Source organism: Cololabis saira, chromosome 15 (assembly GCF_033807715.1).
Source record: "Cololabis saira isolate AMF1-May2022 chromosome 15, fColSai1.1, whole genome shotgun sequence".
Lineage (NCBI taxonomy): Eukaryota > Metazoa > Chordata > Actinopteri > Beloniformes > Belonidae > Cololabis > Cololabis saira.
Genome location: NC_084601.1, coordinates 18,850,195 through 18,868,359, shown reverse-complemented (window position 1 = coordinate 18,868,359; position 18,165 = coordinate 18,850,195). Strand labels below are relative to the sequence as shown.

The 18,165-nt window shown below is 41.9% G+C and overlaps 1 protein-coding gene across 9 annotated transcripts in view; it reads right to left on the bottom strand.

The window, feature by feature from the left end:
* The window catches only part of fhod3a (formin homology 2 domain containing 3a), a 71,157-nt gene that overhangs the window by 17,371 nt on the left and 35,621 nt on the right, over positions 1–18,165 (bottom strand). For 4 of the 9 annotated variants that reach the window (XM_061741020.1, XM_061741021.1, XM_061741022.1 and 1 more), the window contains exons 5-16: positions 16,608–16,713; positions 14,483–14,577; positions 13,687–13,798; positions 13,406–13,500; positions 12,943–13,086; positions 11,782–12,017; positions 10,779–10,805; positions 9,011–9,121; positions 7,980–8,399; positions 4,890–4,949; positions 4,262–4,396; positions 2,097–2,147 (exon numbers count right to left, since the gene is read on the bottom strand). In XM_061741020.1, the coding sequence (XP_061597004.1) occupies positions 2,097–2,147; positions 4,262–4,396; positions 4,890–4,949; positions 7,980–8,399; positions 9,011–9,121; positions 10,779–10,805; positions 11,782–12,017; positions 12,943–13,086; positions 13,406–13,500; positions 13,687–13,798; positions 14,483–14,577; positions 16,608–16,713 (1,592 nt within the window). The remainder of the gene's footprint in view (positions 1–2,096; positions 2,148–4,261; positions 4,397–4,889; positions 4,950–7,979; positions 8,400–9,010; positions 9,122–10,778; positions 10,806–11,781; positions 12,018–12,942; positions 13,087–13,405; positions 13,501–13,686; positions 13,799–14,482; positions 14,578–16,607; positions 16,714–18,165) is intronic. The other 5 variants (XM_061741025.1, XM_061741023.1, XM_061741026.1 and 2 more) reach the window with 5 other exon arrangements.

Genomic DNA, 18,165 nt, shown 5'->3' with positions numbered 1-18,165 from the left:
ACAGTGATGGGTCTCAGCTCCCAGCGCTGGTAACTGGATCAATGCTCATCTGAAGTTGAAGTGAAGGATTTTATTATCCGCACCTTTTCTACCTTTTCTCTGCAGCCGTTTGTCTCCCTTCTGTCAGGTCCACTTGTTAATGTGATATCTCTGTACCTATAAGCTTTAGAGGTCCCCACTCAAAATATGTCCTCAAAGATGTCAGCAGCAGTAAAAAGCACCTAAGCGGACAAAAGCCGGCCAAAAAAATGTAATAATGAGCGGAAATAGTGAACAACGCACAAGATCAGATGTCACAGAGTAGCTACCTAGAGTAGCAGGGATAAAACTTAAAACTAAAATATCATACAATCTGTGGTTCAAGTGACTAATCAGAAATTCAACAGACACGGTTTATGTGTTGTGTTATGTTTATGTAATAATTGCTCGGGGGTCATGTTCTGGGTCTCTGGAAAGATCCCAGAGACAACTTCTGTTGGAATAGACGCTATATAAATAAAATGGAATTGAATTGAAGGGTAACACGATTTATGAAGAAAAAGGACATCCAAGAGAAAAACTCTGCAGTATGAGTGTGTTTTGATGATGCTAAAAGAGGCACTCTCTAAGTGGAGGATAATTTAACATTTAAAATCCGGCATAACTTGCGGCTTTTCAATTTGAACTGATTTATAGTTTACAGATTTGAAAATCTGCCTTTTTAGAAGAATTGCTGTATCCTGCCAGTTTGGGAGGTTTTGAACGCCTCCTCCATCGCTTTCATTCCTAAAAAACGATGACTTTTTCAATGGCATGCGAGTCACTCTCCATCCCAGCGCGGTCCCAGCATCAGTCTCACGCACACAAATTCCTTGCACCCCCCCGTTCAATCTTGTGGACCATTTTTGTCTATCTTTTGTCCGCTCCGACTCTCCACGGAGCAGAGCTGCAACGGCGAGGCTGTGTGAGGAAAAACAAACGCTGCTGGGTAAATCAAAGCAGACACAAGCACAGCAGGGAGAGGAGGCAGAAGCTGACAAGTCGGGGCTCTCGTTACATTTCTGCAAATAAGAGCTGCCCAAAAAGTCATTTCTGCACCCCCCCCTTCATTTCACTGTGCAGAGTTGGTGGCAGAGGGCACCCTGGTCGCTGGCAGAAAGCCTCAGAAGTGAGAAAGAAGGTTAATAGGCATATTTACAAATCCAAGAATACGAATCAGCGGGGAAATGCATCGTTGCATTCAATGCCCTTTTAAGGGATACAGAGATTGTTTTCATTGGGAAAGAAATGTTTAAAAATGTAATATTTGGGAAAAGAGATTTTTTTTGTTGGACAGATTGATACTGGAGAGATATGAAACAGGAGAAAACCAATTACACCCTAAATGTGATCAGTGTAATCAATGCCATGCTGCCGCTGTTTTAAATGACATCTTTGTTTTCCTTTCACTCTGTTTAGTTTTTTGTTTCTTTCACATCGTGTACTGGATCAAGCTTGTCTTAAACTGAGAGTGAAAAGGAAAAAAAAAACAGCCCTCATCTCTAAATAAGGAGAAGAAGATGAAGAGTAAGGAGTGACTTAACAAATTTTGTAATAATTTAAGAATTTTGGCTTTTAAATGGCTGTTACAGTACCAGCTCCTGCTAATACACAGCTGCATCGAGTAAGACCAGCCCTAAAGTGAGAAGGGGCTCGTATAACTTACATACATCTCTTTCCTCCTGTGATCCACATCACCACACATGCACAGAGCTGTGAGCCTCATGAAAATCCTCTTGAACGTGAGGGCACATGTCTCATTTACAAGCGTATTTAGTGGTGAAAAGCTCAGCAGATCCAGGGATCTTGATTTTTTTTCTCATGGCTCGCTGCCAAAACAATCAGATCTCTGACATAGTGAAACAGTTAAGGTCCAGCTCCTTAAGAAAGGAGAAAACAGGCAAACTGGGTGAAGAAAATCAGCTCAGCATCCCCCCCCCTAAAACTCCTGGCAGCAGAGAGCACCGTTTAACCTGAAAACAATTACACTATTACTGAGCTTCCCAAACCGCCGGCTCAAACGAGTTCCCAGTGGGTTCAGCTGTTCTGTGTTGTTTTGATTCGGTGCGCGCGCTCACCTCTCCTCCCGTGCAAGCCTGGCCTCCTCCATCTTATCCACATAGTCGCGGCTGTGAGAGACACACAAACAGAGGACTTTCAAACAAAATAATCAGACACCACACCTCCGTGGCCTCTGTAGACATGCCAGCATGAAAAAAACACGTGCAAAGGTACTGAAACCCAGGAATTCAGTCTTCATCACGACAGAGTTCAACCGTGCCGGGTCGGTTCAGGAAGAGCACGAACCTGGTTATTTTTTGCACCTATAATGAATACCTCTCTTAGGCATCTTTCCAAATAGGTTTAAAATAGCCACACTGCTGCTGCTTTTCTTTTCTTCACAATTTCCTGATTCAGAATAACTCGGTAATACAGAACAGCAGCTCAGTTTTCTTCAAGTCCTTACGGCTACGGTCAAAACGGACATAAGGATACCCCATCACGGCGTTCCAGCTTTGAAGCTGGGTGCAGATAAAGTTGGGGAAGGTGGATCACTTTGCTCAGATCTGGGTCTCTGATGTCACAGACCCCTGCAAATCTGAACAGAATGACCGATTTCTTTTTTGGGACTCTTACCGTCCAAAGTTCAGTAACTGGGTTGGGTTGGCCACTACAGACGTCGACATTAATGCTGTTAAAGAGAGAAACACCTTTTTTTCCTTTTTGTTTTTACAATAACGAGACTAAATTCCTTGGGGTTGTCATCGACCAAAAGATAACATGGAAACAACACATTGAATATATTAAAGGGAAAATTTCAAAATCACTCGCAATCCTGTATAAATCCAGAAATGTACTGAATTCCAAGGCCTTGCATTTGATCTACCACTCATTGATTGTTCCCTATTTATCTTACTGTGTGGAATTGTGGGGATCCACCTTTAAAACCACCTTAAATGCAATAATAAAACTTCAAAAACAAGCCATTATCATCATCAATAAGGCTGATTATTATGCTCACACAGATCCACTTTTTCTAAATTCTCATGTTATTAAATTGTATGATTTGTTTTATTTTAAAATCATGCAAATTATGTTTAAAGCAAAATCAAAAATGCTCCCTGACCCAATACAGAGGTTCTTTTCAATTCAGGAGACTCGTTACAATCTTAGAGGTGTCTGTAATTTCACAGTACAAATGGCTAAAAAAGGTATGAAAAGGAGATGTGTCTCCATCGTTGGAGTTAAATTCTGGAATGATGCCAACATAAATTTAAAAACATGTCATTCTTTTGTTGTATTTAAGAAAATGGTTTGTAAAGCTATTTTTGAAGCTTATAAGTGCAATTGACCATCTGTTAATGTTTCTTTGCTTTTCTATTGTTTCTTTGCCTTTTGTTGTTTCTTTGCTTTTCTATTCTCTTTTTGGTTTTCTGGAGGTTGGTAGCCAAAAATAGAAAGTTGGTAATATAGGATAGGCTTTTATAAGCAGTTTGCTTCTGCCTATGCCTTTTCAGTTATTGTTCAACACATTTTTTTGGTTTTGTATGAAAAGTTAATGCTGTGTACAATGTTTTTTTGGTGTTGTTTTGTGTTGCAATGACTGAATAAACTTAATTCATTCAATATGTCCCCTTTAATTTAGAAATACTAACTTTAGGCTTCACAAACAGGTCATAATTTGTAGGACAAATAACATTATTATAACTATGTGGCTGTGCTCACTGAAACATCGCTGATAACACGCGCAAAGCATGAGATCTGTCAGCCACCAAGTTGTTAAATATTCAAACAGAAACTGTTTGTATTCATCGTTTGCTATTTTGTATTTAGTGGTAATGTGGAGGTGCAGGAGTATAGTAGAGTCAGAGATCACTACTACTCTTCATATGTCTGGTAAATATGAACCAAACACCTCCCATTTTGCTTATCTCATTCATAACAGACAGTAAATGAAGGCATGTTGTGTTTTTAATGGACCTGCAGGGAAGCTTCATAGTTAAAAGACACTTTTTAAGCTTTTAAGTTGAAAGACAGCAGGGATCTAATGGAAGAAGACTTAAAGTTGTGTTACTACAGAATAAAAGAAGGCTTCATCTCTCAGGCTGTAGCCACTTTAAAGTTTTAAAAATGTGTCTCTGTATGGAGGAACAATATCACACTTCCAGATAACCCTTGGTACATTTTTAAATGGTTCAAAGTGGCAGCACACTGAACGGTAAAGTTGTGGAGTCATCATCACCTGTGCTTGTTCCTCTCCTCTCTCTCGATCCTCTGCAGTCGCTCCTCTCTCTCCACACGGCGGCGCTCTCGCTCAGCGGCCAGGGATTCCTGGTGCTGTCGGTAAGAGGAGGACAAGAGCCCTCCCAAGGCCGGCCTGAAGCACAGGAGAAAAATAGGAGAGAAAAGTTTCATCAAGTCCATTGTCTTTTTCTTCATTACCAAAGACGGACACTTTTTAACGAGGCTCGAGGATTAATGTGTCATGAATAGTTTCCTCGATTGGCTTGGCTCCATCGCTCTACTAAACACCTGCAGAGCAACAACAAAACACATGCTGCTTGTTTAATCTCTGACAACGTTGCACGCTGCAGATGTTGGTTTAAGGGTCGTATCCGGCGAGAAGAGGACAGAATGAGCTTTGTAACTCAGAAGCCAGCGGGCCGATACAGCGTTCACTGCAGTATTTTACGGAGGCTCCAAGGTGCTGCACAGCACAGGGTCTATATTTACTCCCCACGTGTGAGCGGGAGGTGCAGACACATCTGAATCTGTGCTTGTATGTGAGCCCGTTTCCAGGTACGGGCCTGTGTACGTCAGGGCTGTTCCCCTCCAGTGTGGAGGCACATGTCGGTACACCGTCCTCTCACCTGGGGCTGGTGGGCGTACTCGGGCTGCTGACGGACGACTGGGACGTGTCACCTCCGTTCCTGAAGGAGAAGAGGCTGGTGAGAAAGTGTGTGGACAGTGAGGGGAGCCACCCGTCGCCCCGGTTACACGACACCTGATCCAATCACCGCCAGCGTGGGTCATGTGGCACGAATCAAGTGCGACACCTTCTCACATACCAGAAAGGCTGCTGGCGCAACACTTGAGAGTTTCTAATTACCGACTACTGTGATGTTTACTCGGTTTGATTTCTGGAGAATTCCAGACAAGGTGTCTGTACTCACATACAGTCCTTCATGAATCTGAAAAGACCTTTTAATTGACAAGTGGTTCAACCGGTGCACCAGGCAGCTGCTGCTGTGTAATTTAAGCCTCCGGTATAAAAAAGAAAAAGAGAAAAGCTATTCATTCTAGCATCGTCACCACAACGCATGCGTGGATCAGGTGTGGGTTGTATGGTGGCCCAACGGCCTATTCAGCAAGAGCAAAACTAACACTCATCACAAGGTCTAAAATGTCAAAGTGGAGAATAAACAACAGCAGAGAGGAAACACAAGTTGTGTTCTACGAAGAAAAGAAGTGAGAAGCAGCAGGATACTAACGCAGTAAACTAGACGTGGACCAGTTTGTCGGCACCCTTCCATTAAAGGCAAACCCCCCCCACAATTATCACTGAAATAACCTGAAACTGGCAAAAGTCATAATAAATAAGAATTTACTACAAATTGAGATGTAAAAATCAGACATTGCTTTTAAATTGTGGTTCAACAGAATCATTAACGACAAAACAAGATGATCATCATCAGTTAGTCGGACTGTTTAAAGGGTTAAAAGTTGTCACTCTGCGAGAGAGTTGTTTGATGAGATCGGAAAGAAAATCATAGACAAGCGTGTTAAAGGTAAAGATGGGAAGACCATCTCCAAGCAGTTTCCTGTTCCCGTGACAACAGACAACAGCAAATTTCATTCAGACGTTTAGAGACCACGAGACTGTAGCCAGACATCCTGGATGTGGTCACAAGATCCTACCATCCATCACCGTTTGAGACAAAGTGGAGGACTGACTTCACAACTGGAAGCAAATCATAAATAAAAAACAAAAAAAAAAACACACAAGGCATGACAAACAGTGGTCTACGAGCTGCACAGCTGCTGACAGAAAGAGACTGGAGAGGATGATTAAGTCGGCTGAAATGACAATCGGCTGCCCCTGACGACCAGAGCCAGCTCCCGCCGCCTCAGCAGAGCAGCAACAATCACAAGTGAGCGCCACCAACCAGCACCATGCAGGTCCCCACCTGCTCAGCCTGCTGCCCTCAGGGAGAAAAAAAACGCTTCTTCCTGCGGGGCGTCAGGACACTAAACTCACACCTTGCACACAAATAACCCCCCCGGCCACAAACTGCAATACTACCCTAGGAATTGTAAATAGTCACCCATCACTTTACCACGAACAATACTGTCTCAGGCTTGCTACCAATCACTTTACTGATATTTATTACACTTATCTGCCCCATTCCCCCCATTGCTCCATGCTCCTGCATTATTTGCATTATTATTTAGCATGCAAAGACCCAGTTTAGTTTAATTAGAAAATGTCTTGTTTTATTTAATTGGAAATATAACTTACTGTATGTTTGCAAGTGCTGATTTGCTGATTTTTTTTTCAGAGATAAAACTTTATATTTTATTATTATTATTATTTTTTAAAACTTTTTTTCAACTTATTTTACAGAGTTTTGCACTTTATTCATTCATTTTTGGTTTAATAAGAGCAAAGTTTGCACTTAAAGCCCAATGGGGCAAATGTTCAATAAAACAGCATATTTGAAATCATTTCTTTGCCTTTTGTCAATTCACAAAATAATCGTAATCGTAATCGAAAATCGGATTTTGAGAGAAAAAAAAATCGAGATTTTATTTTTGGGCAAAATCGAACAGCCCTACATCCCTATATTTGTATTCTCCCCCTATTCTGTTTTATTTTTCTATTCTATTTTATTCTATATATTTGTAATACAATAATGCAGGTTCAGGATGGCACCTACAATTTCATTGTGTAGTTAACTTTGCAATAAAGGCTATGAACTTTGGACAAACCACAGAGCTTCTGGGACGATATCATTGGAGTTTTGGAGACATTTAAAACTGCAGCTGCATGTGGTTCAGGGTGTCGTGAATCTGTGAAGGCACCCAGGGCGATGTTTGTTGCCCAGTGTCAGAGAGCTTGACCTCAGTCCAGGTCACGACTCCTCCAGCAGGACAATGAGCAAAAACACTGAACTATGAGCCCTCAACTAAATCCTATTCCGTAGAAAGAGCTGAAACATGAAGTCTGGAGACGTCACCCTTCAAATCTCAGACAGCTGGAGCAGATATAGGACCAAAATACCTGTCTACCGGTGCAGACGTCTCACTGAGTTATAGAAATCACCTGATTGCAGGGATTGACTCAAAAGCTTGTGCAAAACAAAACATCAAGTTCAGGGGAATCAGCTAATTGATCCAGGTCAGTTTCCTTAGTTTAGTTTTTTAAATGATTCTGTTGAACCACAATTCAAAAGCAATGTCTGACTTTTATTAGTCTGTTGTAAACCATTTCAAGTTATTTCAGTGATCATTGTTTTTTTTTTTACTTTCTTAAACAGAAGGGTACCAACACATGTGTCCACATGTATAAAGGTGAAGGTGATGCAGGCATCAGTGGACACGGTGCACTACTTTACTGCCTCTTGAAAGAAGAAGAAAGACAAATGTGCGAAGGTGAGGCTGGAGACGAGTGTGAATTATCGAGGCAGCGGGAGAGCCAAGAACAGATTTGTGAAGAAAGAATAGGTGATAACAAAAAGTGCTGACAGAATTGTGGTGAGAGGCTGTAAAGTGAAGGAACTGAAAATAAATAGTGAACAAAGGAGGGGCTGAACGACAGAGGTGGCGCAGAGAGAGTCTCAAGCTGGTGACAACATAAAAGCAAGGAAAAGAAGTGGAAGTTGGTGCAGGTGGGGAGAGGAAGAAAGGAAAGGAAAAGCCTCCTGAAGCCACGGCAGACTGCCCTCTGCTGCGCTTCTGACCTGGGAGGTGTCGCTCCGGGCGAGTCCTCGCCGCGCTTGGCCTGCGGGGGGGACGCCTCCTGGTCCAGGTCGTAGGAGAACAGGTGGAAGGGCGAATGAGGCAGGTAGGGCATGCGGTCGGGGGAGGGACGAGAGCTGCCGCGTAACGGGGGGCTGACTTCCTTGGTGGCCGGGACGGTGACCATGGACTTTTTCCTGGCCAGCAGGGTGGCCAGGAGGGAGCACTGGGCCGGGGGGCTGAGCGGGCTGGGCTGTGGAGAAGAGGAGGTGGGGGTGATGAGGGTGACGGGGGACGTGGAGGCCGACGCTGGCTCTGCCCGACTCTTCTGCTCATCCTCCGCTTTATGTCCCTTTGTGGAAGTGATGGTGATGGACTGGAGGGTGGTTCTGTGAAGCGTGGATGCGGGCCGTCTGGCCCGGCTAGAAACAGAGGAGCGGGTTGAGAACAATAAAACACAAGTGGACGACTGAAAGAGAAAAAGTGATTTTTTAAAACACACATATAAGGGCCCCACAGTGTTGCACTAACACAAATAGACACCACATGATCAAACGAACTGTATATTCACCACATACAGCGACAAAAGACACATGTAACAGCTCTCACGAGGACATATTTGACATCTACAGGACTGTCTCAGAAAATTAGAATATTGTGATTTTCTGTAATGCAATTACAAAAACAAAAATGTCATACATTCTGGATTCATTACAAATCAACTGAAATATTGCAAGCCTTTTATTATTTTAATATTGCTGATCATGGCTTACAGCTTAAGAAAACTCAAATATCCTATCTCAAAAAATTAGAATATTCTGGGAATCTTAATCTTAAACTGTAAGCCATAATCAGCAATATTAAAATAATAAAAGGCTTGCAATATTTCAGTTGATTTGTAATGAATCCAGAATGTATGACATTTTTTTTTTTTTTTTTTTTTTTAAATTGCATTACAGAAAATAAAGAACTTTATCACAATATTCTAATTTTCTGAAACAGTCCTGTATGTCACCACCAAGTCCTAAAATACCTGGAGGTGATCTGATTAGCCCCCTCCCGCTCATCCGAATCAGACTCAGTGACAGCAGAGTCCTCTTCCTCTTCCTCATCCTCCTCTATGCCATCCTCACATTCCTCCTCTCTATGGAGGTGGGTGAGGTCCACAAATGGGAGGAACATTTGAGGGAAGGATAGAGGGAGAGATGAAGTAACATATGAGAACACCATGCAAATGGAAACGTCCACAGAGATAAGGAGGTGTTGAAATGAGAGAAGGGGAATGATGAAGGATTAGAGGAGTCTGGTGCGCGGAGGTAACGGTTACAGCTGCAGAACGTGGCCGAAGGGGCTCGCACAGCAGAGATGACATATCAGATATCAGATGGAGATGGAGGAATGTAGCACCCCATAATGTAATCATTTCCTGAAAATGTAATAACGCCTGAAAATGTAATAAAATTTGCACTTAACTCAATCGAAAATGTAATAAAACCCAATAATGTAATAACTTCACCAATAATGTAATAAAATATCCTGACGGATATTGTAATAACATTTTTACCAATAATGTAATACCTTATTACATTATTTGGGAATTTATTACATGCTACTCAAAGTCTGCAATTTAACCCAATAGTCATTCTGGTGTTTCAAATCCAGTGTATATAACATTCTTAGATTCCTAAAACACAAAATGTAGAACTCTGGACTGAAAATAAACATATATATATATATATATATATTTATATATATATATATATATATATATATATAATTATTTGTCAAGTATTACATTACCGGTTTTGGAAGAAGAAATTAAAGACCCGCCTGAAAATATAATACATTCCCAATAATGTAATAAGGTATTACATTATTGGTAAAAATGTTATTACAATATCAGTCAGGATATTTTATTACATTATTGGTGAAGTTATGTCATTATTGGATTTTATTACATTTTCGATTGAGTTAAGTGCAAATTTAATTACATTTTCAGGCGTTATTACATTTTCAGGAAATTATTACATTATAGGGTGCTACAAAGAAAAAGCTGCTGGATGTTTCTGACACTGATGAGACAGATTTACGTGCACACGGGGACAAACAGGACGACGGTGAAGGAATCCTGAACGGAGAAGTGATGTAGTGACGTGGGATCACCGTCATCAAGCTGTTTTGTTAGGTGAAAAGCAGATGAGCCGCGCTGCAGCGGTGTCTCTGTGCTGCCAGCGTGCGTGTGACTAACGGGTGGTCAGTAAAACAAACTGTTTCGAGGTGTACAAACATAATATGAAAAAAACCGACAGCCTCACCCATCACATCTGGTAGGAAAATAGAAATTTAAGAAAAAATGCATAAACACACAATTTAAAGACTTCCTGAAGTACACAGTCTGCATTTTACCAGCGTCTGCAGCTGCTTCGGTCACATGACACACTGAGAGAGGGTGAAGAGATGGGAGTGAGAGAGCTACAGCGGAGGAGAGGATAAAGATGAAAGATTTACCTTTTGTCAAACAGCTTGAGTCACAGTCCCTGTTTTCGTGTAAAACGCACACAGCAGCGCAATAATAAGATGGCTGGTTTAAAACCGTGTCTATTAGAGTTACAGATAAAGCTCCAAGACACGAGCCGCAGCTGACAAGTGTTTTACGTCTCTTAGCGGGCCGACGGCCCTCAGTGGTGTTTCACTGCAGAATGAAAACCCGTGGCGTGAGTGGAGGGGACACACAGGTTGCTGTTACAGCATGTGTGTGAGGAGCAGGAGCCAAAATGATGACAAAGGATGTTTGAACTTACATGGAGGGAAGGACACCTGACAATGCTCTGGAGCAGAAAGTAGTGAAAGAGTCAGATCTTGTTTCTTTTTAGCTCAGTCAATACACCTCAGTAGTGAGGACAGTTTGGCATCACCGCATTTCTCTACACCTTGAATAAACCACTTTAGTATTATTATCATTATTGCCTGGCTACACTGGCTACACTGGCTTCCAGTGAGTCAAAGGATAGAGTTTAAAATCTTACTGCTGGTCTACAAAGCACTGAATGGTCTTGGACCAAAATAAATGCTTGATCTGTTAGTTCCTATGAAGCTCCCAGACCCCTGAGGTTCATCTGGATCTGGCTTGTTGTGGTTCCCAAGAACCAGAACCAAGCAAGGTGAGGCAGTTCAGTTATTCTGCTCCTCACCGGTGGAACAAACTTCCTGTAGACCTGAGGTCTGCTCCAACTGTCAGCTCCTTTAAATCAGGATAAAAACATTATTGTTTACTGAAGCGTACTCCTAAATTAAATACTTACCTGCTGTACTCTACTGCCCTTACTTTTAACAACTTGTGCTTTTTATTATTTTACCTCTTTTCTAATCATTTTATTTGTTATTTACTGTTTAAAGGGGACCTATTATGAAAAACAGGTTTTTTCTTGCTTTAACATATATAAAGTGGTCTCCCCTCAGCCTGCCAACTCAGAGAAGGAGGAAATTAACCAAATTCTGCAGTGTCTGTACAGCCGCCCGGAAGAGCCGTGAATGGGATGCTAAAGACATGGCTCAGAGGCTGAATTTCTCATTTATTTAGCAAAAACAATCAAAAGCTTGTTTTTCAGACATTCAAGGCCTGTTTAAAATAGGTATTAGATGCCATAATAGGTCCCCTTTAATTGTGTCTTGCTGCTTTTAATGTTGATGTAAAGCACTTTGAATTACCTTGTATTGAATTGTGCTACAAATAAACTTGCCTTGCCTCTAACACCTCAGTAATCACCCTACGGCTGTTTAACGAAGTCTTCCCGTCACTCTCACCTTTCACTCACGTCCTCGACTCTTTGTCCACTGAAGGGATGGAAACCAGCTCTCTGCGGGGATGCAGGGCTGCAGGGGGAGGCGTGGCCGGGTCGCCCCAGAGAAGCCCGGCGGCTCCGCCTCCTCTCCAGACCGCAGCGCTTGTCGCTGCCTCCGAGGCTGGACCGGCGGCGGTCGCGGCGTCCCGTGGGTGGAGGCTGGCTGCTATCGTCACCATCTTCGTGCCGCAGGGTCATCTGTGTGTGGGGTGGGGGGTGGGGGTGACCAGAGGTGTCAAATAACAAAGTACAAATACCTCGTTACTTTACTTAAGTAGAAATTTTGGTTATCTATACTTCACTGCAGTAATTATTTTCAGACAACTTTTTACTTTTACTCCTTACATTTTCACGCAATTATCTGTACTTTTTACTCCTTACATTTTAAAAACAGCCTTGTTACTCTATTTCATTTCGGCCTTTAAACAAAAACTATCCAGTTAAATTGCTCCATCCGGATAGAGTGAATTTGGTTGTGGTTGTTTCAGATGTTCTTGTCCAGTTTTGTTCTTACATCCGTTCCCTCAGATTCCTGCAACTAAACTTGGATGTACATTCCAATAAAGGTTAGGATAAATGATAACATGCCTCTGAAGTTTGACTTTTTGCACCATTACAATACTTATAGGCAACTAGTCATCATATCTCCTGCTCTCTGAAACACATGTTAATGCTCAATAGTACACATATATGGTTCTTTAATATATTTGCATTATACTAAGATGCATTCATTTTCAATGGCTTTTGTCCTTAATGGCTTTTTCCCCCTTACATTACTTTTACTTTTATACTTTAAGCAGTTTTGAAACCAGTACTTTTATACTTTTACTTGAGTAAAAAACTTGAGTTGATACTTCAACTTCTACAGGAGTATTTTTAAACTCTAGTATCTATACTTCTACCTGAGTAATGAATGTGAATACTTTTGACACCTCTGGGGGTGACGACAGGGTGTAAGTAGGAGGGCTGAAAAACACTTCCAGCAAAGATTTGAACTGTTGAGCAGCTTCATGATGAACGCTGGCTCAACTGCATCAGATCCATGGAGCATGAGAAGCTACCTAGCCATGCTCTATTGCAGAAAATAAATGAATATTTAAAAAAGAAGTAGTCTCTTTCAAACCTCATAGATGTTGAGCTGCTCGACCAGGTCAAGGTCGGTGCCCTTCCGCCCCAGGTGTCGTTGAGAGACGGCCTCGATGCTCTGTTCCTCCAGCACATCCACCATGTCATAGAAGGAGTCCTGGTCAGGCAGCGCCCCAAGCGTCTGCAACGGAGAGGTCAAGCTAAGGTTATAAATACCTCACCAACTATTCACACAGAATTTTATTAGGCTCGAGAGGAAAAGGCAGCGAAAGCAAAACTATAAGAAACTTGTGTAGTGTGTATCATAAAAAGGAACATTTCAAAAAAAGAAAAAAAAACCCAAATCAGACATGAAACTGACTGGAAAGCACGTAAAGTAAAGAGGTGTTCGCAATTACTTGCAGCCGTATCAACAGCATACGTCTCTGAATGGCATCTCTAATAAAGTAGACAGGTTTTCGGTTTGAAGCAGCGACGGTACGTGCAGCAGGTATACATACCTTGTTAATGAGGGTCATGGCAAAGACCAGCAGCTCAGTGTCTACTCCATCCTTCTCCTGCAAGATCTCCATCGCATTGGACCACGGCTTGCAGCCTGGACACCAGATAAATCATTATCACTTTGCCAATCTATTCTGAATGACAAGGTCCATCCAAACCTTTGACTGGGACATTATAACATAACCATTACAGTAACTCGTTAGATTAATCAAACGTAATTAGACAAGTAATAATAATTCATGAGAGTCGGCCCCTGCAGCTGGTTGGCGTGATTAGTCACCTTTCTTCGTGTCCACAGAGGCGATGGCTTCTATGAGCAGCGGCGCGTTGGACTCGGAGTACTCCACGAACACCAGCAGCAGCTTCAGCGTGGTTTTCACCACCAGACGGAACTAGCAGGATCATAACAAAACACAACCCAGCTTTAACAAAAATGGTTTTGAGACTCCAGGCTCGACATCAAACACACTCCATCCAGATTCAGACAGACCTGATCTTGTTGCCTGTTTATTAGTTTGCGTACGTATACTCGCATCAGGCATTTTTTCTGTGACCATAAATCTGCTTTCTGCAGATTTGTCTTTTTGTTGGCGACACAAAAAGGACCAGAATCCAAATCATAACATTCTAGAAGAGTGAAGCCTCGGTTTAAAGTGAGGGTACAGTTAGGGTCAGTTTTAATGTCAGGGTGCGAGTTACTGTAGGTTAAGTAGTGATTATGGTCAGGTTAAGTCTTTACTGGAGCTTCAGCGGACGAAGTGCAGCTCATGTCATGTTTGCTTTTATTAAGGTGGCTCAGTCCCTGACAGGTTTAAAACAAGATGTAGAAGTGTAGCCGGTGCACGGCTACTTTAAGCACCTTAAAACTCTAGTAAACCCAAAGAAATGTAGGAATAGATGAACGATCCGGTTGGGTCAGGACCCAGAATACAGTCGGGGATGTGTTTGTGTGTGTTTTTTTTATGGTTGGCGGCTAAAAATAATGCCCTCTAAACAATGGCTCTGTTGCTTGGAGCAAATGACAGCCTGCAATGTTTTTTTTTTCTTCTTTTTTTCTCCCTCCACATATGCTGTACCTTTGAGCCAACGAGAGTGTAGAGCCACTGGATCGTCTCTGGGTGGCCGATGACTCCATTCATCCCGTCCACGTACAGCATGATTTGTCCAAGAGCTGACAGAGGACATGCAGAGGGTTAAACACAACAATGTCAACTACAGAGGAAAAAAAGAGGAAAAGAGAAGAAGACTACAATGACACAAGGCTGTAGCGATCCTTTAAATGAAGTGCATCCGCAATCTTAAGACAGTGTCGTAGCTGACACACTGTACAGAATGCACTCACCGGCCACTTTATTAGCTACACCTGTTCAACTGCTCGTTAACGCTCATTTCTAATCAGCCAATCACATCGCAGCAACTCAATGGACTTAGGCATGTAGACGTGGTCAAGACATCTGCTGCAGTTCAAACCAGCATCAGAATGGGTTAGAAAGGTGATTTAAGTGACTTTGAACGTGGTGTGGTTGTTGGTGCCTGACGGGCAGGTCTGAGTATTTCAGAAACTGATGATCTACTGGGATTTTCACACACAACCATCTCTAGGGTTTACAGAGAATGGTCTAAAAAAGAGAAAATATCTAGTGAGCGCCAGTTCTGTGGGTGCAAATGCCTCGTTGATGCCAGAGGTCAGAGGAGGATGGCCCGACTGGTCCCAACTTGAAATTATTTACCATTATAGTAGCCAGATTACTCTGTATATCAGCATCACTGAAATGGCATAGACTTAATGCTTAATCAATCATAACGATATGTAAATATTATTCAAAGGCCAATGATGCCATATATTTATTCAATCAAGGCCATTATAAACACAAAACTGTAACTAAATACAGACACACATGCAGATGCAACAAAACATTAAATCAAATGCAAAATACAAATAGTTTACAAAACTGTACATTAGCAAGAGAAAGAAGTGGTGATCACCAGATTCTGTCACCTTGGTGTGCAACGGCATCTCAATTATTCGAGTCCGAGGCATAGCGAGACCGAGACAAGAACAAGACCACAGAAAAGTGGTCTTGAGAGTAAGACCGGTCTCGAGAACTACAAGTCTACAACCGACGTATGCAGAAGAGCATCTCTGAATGCACAACACGTGGAACTGTAAGCCGTATGGGTACAGCAGCAGAAGACACTCCAGCTAAGAACAGGAAACTGAGACTACGATTCACACAGAATCACCAAAACTGGACAACAGAAGAAGGAAAAACGTTGCCTGGTCTGATGAGTCTCCATATCTGCTGCCACATTCGGATGGTGGGGTAATGGTGTAATGGTGTGGGGGATATTTTCCTGCCGCACTTTGCTCCCATTACTACCAACTGAGCATCGTGTCAACGCCACAGCCTACTTGAGTATTGTTGCTGACCATGTTCATCCCTTTATAACCTCAGTGGACCATCTCCTGATGCTACTTCCAGCAGGATAAGGTGTCATAAAGAATCATCTCAGACTGGTTTCTTGAACATGACAATGAGTTCACTACTCAAATGGCCTCCACAGTCACCAGATCTCAGTCTGATAGAGCTCCTTTGGGATGTGGTGGAACAGGAGATTCCCAATATGGATGTGCAGCCAACAAATCTGGAGAACTGCGTGATGCTATCATGTCAATATGGACCAAACTCTCTGAGGAATGTTTCCAGTACCTTGTTGAATCTAAGCCATGAAGGATTAAGGCAGTTCTGAAGGCAAAAGAGAATCCAACCCAGTACTAGCAAGGTGTAATGAAATAAGACAGACAGAGGAGTGCATACATACAGCAATTCTGTCCTTTTGTTGCAGACTTTTTGTAAAAACTTAAAAGAAGTCAGACAAACTTTGAAAAGCCTTTCTTTAGGGCATTGTAACACCTAGAGGCTCAGGCTGCACGTACCTGCAGCCAAACCGCAGCGACTGTGGAAAACAAAAATTTGCTGTCCTGCAGCATTCAGAGCAAACTGCTGCATTTTTGAAAGCAAAGTTATGACTAGTGCACTACATTTCTGCCAAACGATTAAATGACTAATATCACACTGGAACGTGAATCCTGCTGTTAAATTCGTACTTCCCTTTTTTCTTTTTTTTTCCTTGATTCAACCTCATAACAAGAATGTCGATATTCATAAGGTTTGTGAGGAAACAAGAAAGACACCATACCTCTTAAAATGTAGTTCTGGTAGTTCTGGTCGGCTTCTGCTCCCACCTTGATGAGACACGCGAGACCTTCGGCAATCACAAACTCGTGCACCAGGTCTTTGTCATCCTAACAAAACAAATCAAAAATTAACACGGAGAGAAGGAAAAGCATGAGCTACATACAAACAGAACTGCAAAAAAATAAGAGTAGCTCTTGTTTTGATTCATAACTTTTACAGTCTGCAGAGCTGCCTCCTGCAGCCACCTGATGTCAACCTTTTCTGTGTGAGGTTATCGTTTTCACACTGTATAGGAGGAATTCTGGCCCACTCTTTGCAGCAATGAGGTATGCATGTATTTATTACGTTTCTTAGGCATCAATTTATGCAGAGCTCTCTGTGAGTCCCACTGTCTTTTTTTAGTTTGAGGTCTGGGCTCTGACTGAACCACTGACACACCTCCATTCTTCTCTTTTTCAACCATTCTGAAGCAGATCTGCTGGCAGGCTTGTCATCATTATCCTTTTCCATGACCCAATTTCAAGTAAGATTTAGCTGTAGACAGATGGCCTCACATTTGACCGTATTGAAAGCTTCTGTAAACACAGGAGATCATATCTGATTCAATGACTGACAGTTCCCGGGTCCAGCTGGTGCAAAACAAGCCTGAGTCGTCAACCCTCCCTCCCACACTGTTGACAGTTCATGAAGGTGTTTGTGTCTTTGATTTTCTCCAAATGTGGCAAACATTTCTATTTTATTCTTTTCTGTGCATCATTGTTTCGTAAGTCTGGTGGTTTGTTCAGATGCAACTTTGCAATCCCGAGAAGCGCTGTCACGGCAAACCTTCCACACAAGCCATGCAATATTTTTGTTTTTGTTTCTATTTTCATTTGAGCATTGTAGCCGGACCTTGGCGTGGACTTTCTGGGTATTCTCACTGTTTCTAAAGTGCCTGCTTGTGAACAATCTGTCTCACATTAGAATGGTGGACTCATATTTGTTGGAAATGGCCTCATAACTCTTTCCAGATAAATGGGAAGGAACATTTTTTTCTTTTTCCTCTTTGGCATTGTGTAAACGTAGACCTGAATACCTCAGAAGTGTAAACTCACACACTCCTTGTTCACCTTGGCTTACTTTTTGTTGAATAAATAGTGGAATGGTGCAGTAACTTCTGTGTTATTGTTCGTCTGAGGTCGTAGTGACAGATATGTATTTTTATTATAGTTTTTAATGTCAGTATTTCATCTGTAAAATATTTTTATATATTTTTTTATGACTGCATATTTATGTATTCATATTGCAGTCATTAATCTCACCACATGGTGTCAGTAGTGTGCGGGATTAGGATTTGTACTTTATGACACCTGTCACCAAATGATTTACGACAATTTACAGAACATGCTAAACATGTGTAAAGGTCACCAGAACCTCTTTGCTTCGTGCAAAGTAAGATAATAAGTCTGAATCTAATATACGTTTTCCGTTGTAAAAGTACAAATTTTCTTGAATTTATTGCTGCACATTGTTGAAACATTGTCGAAGTGAACTAATTTCTTTATGATCACTGAAACATT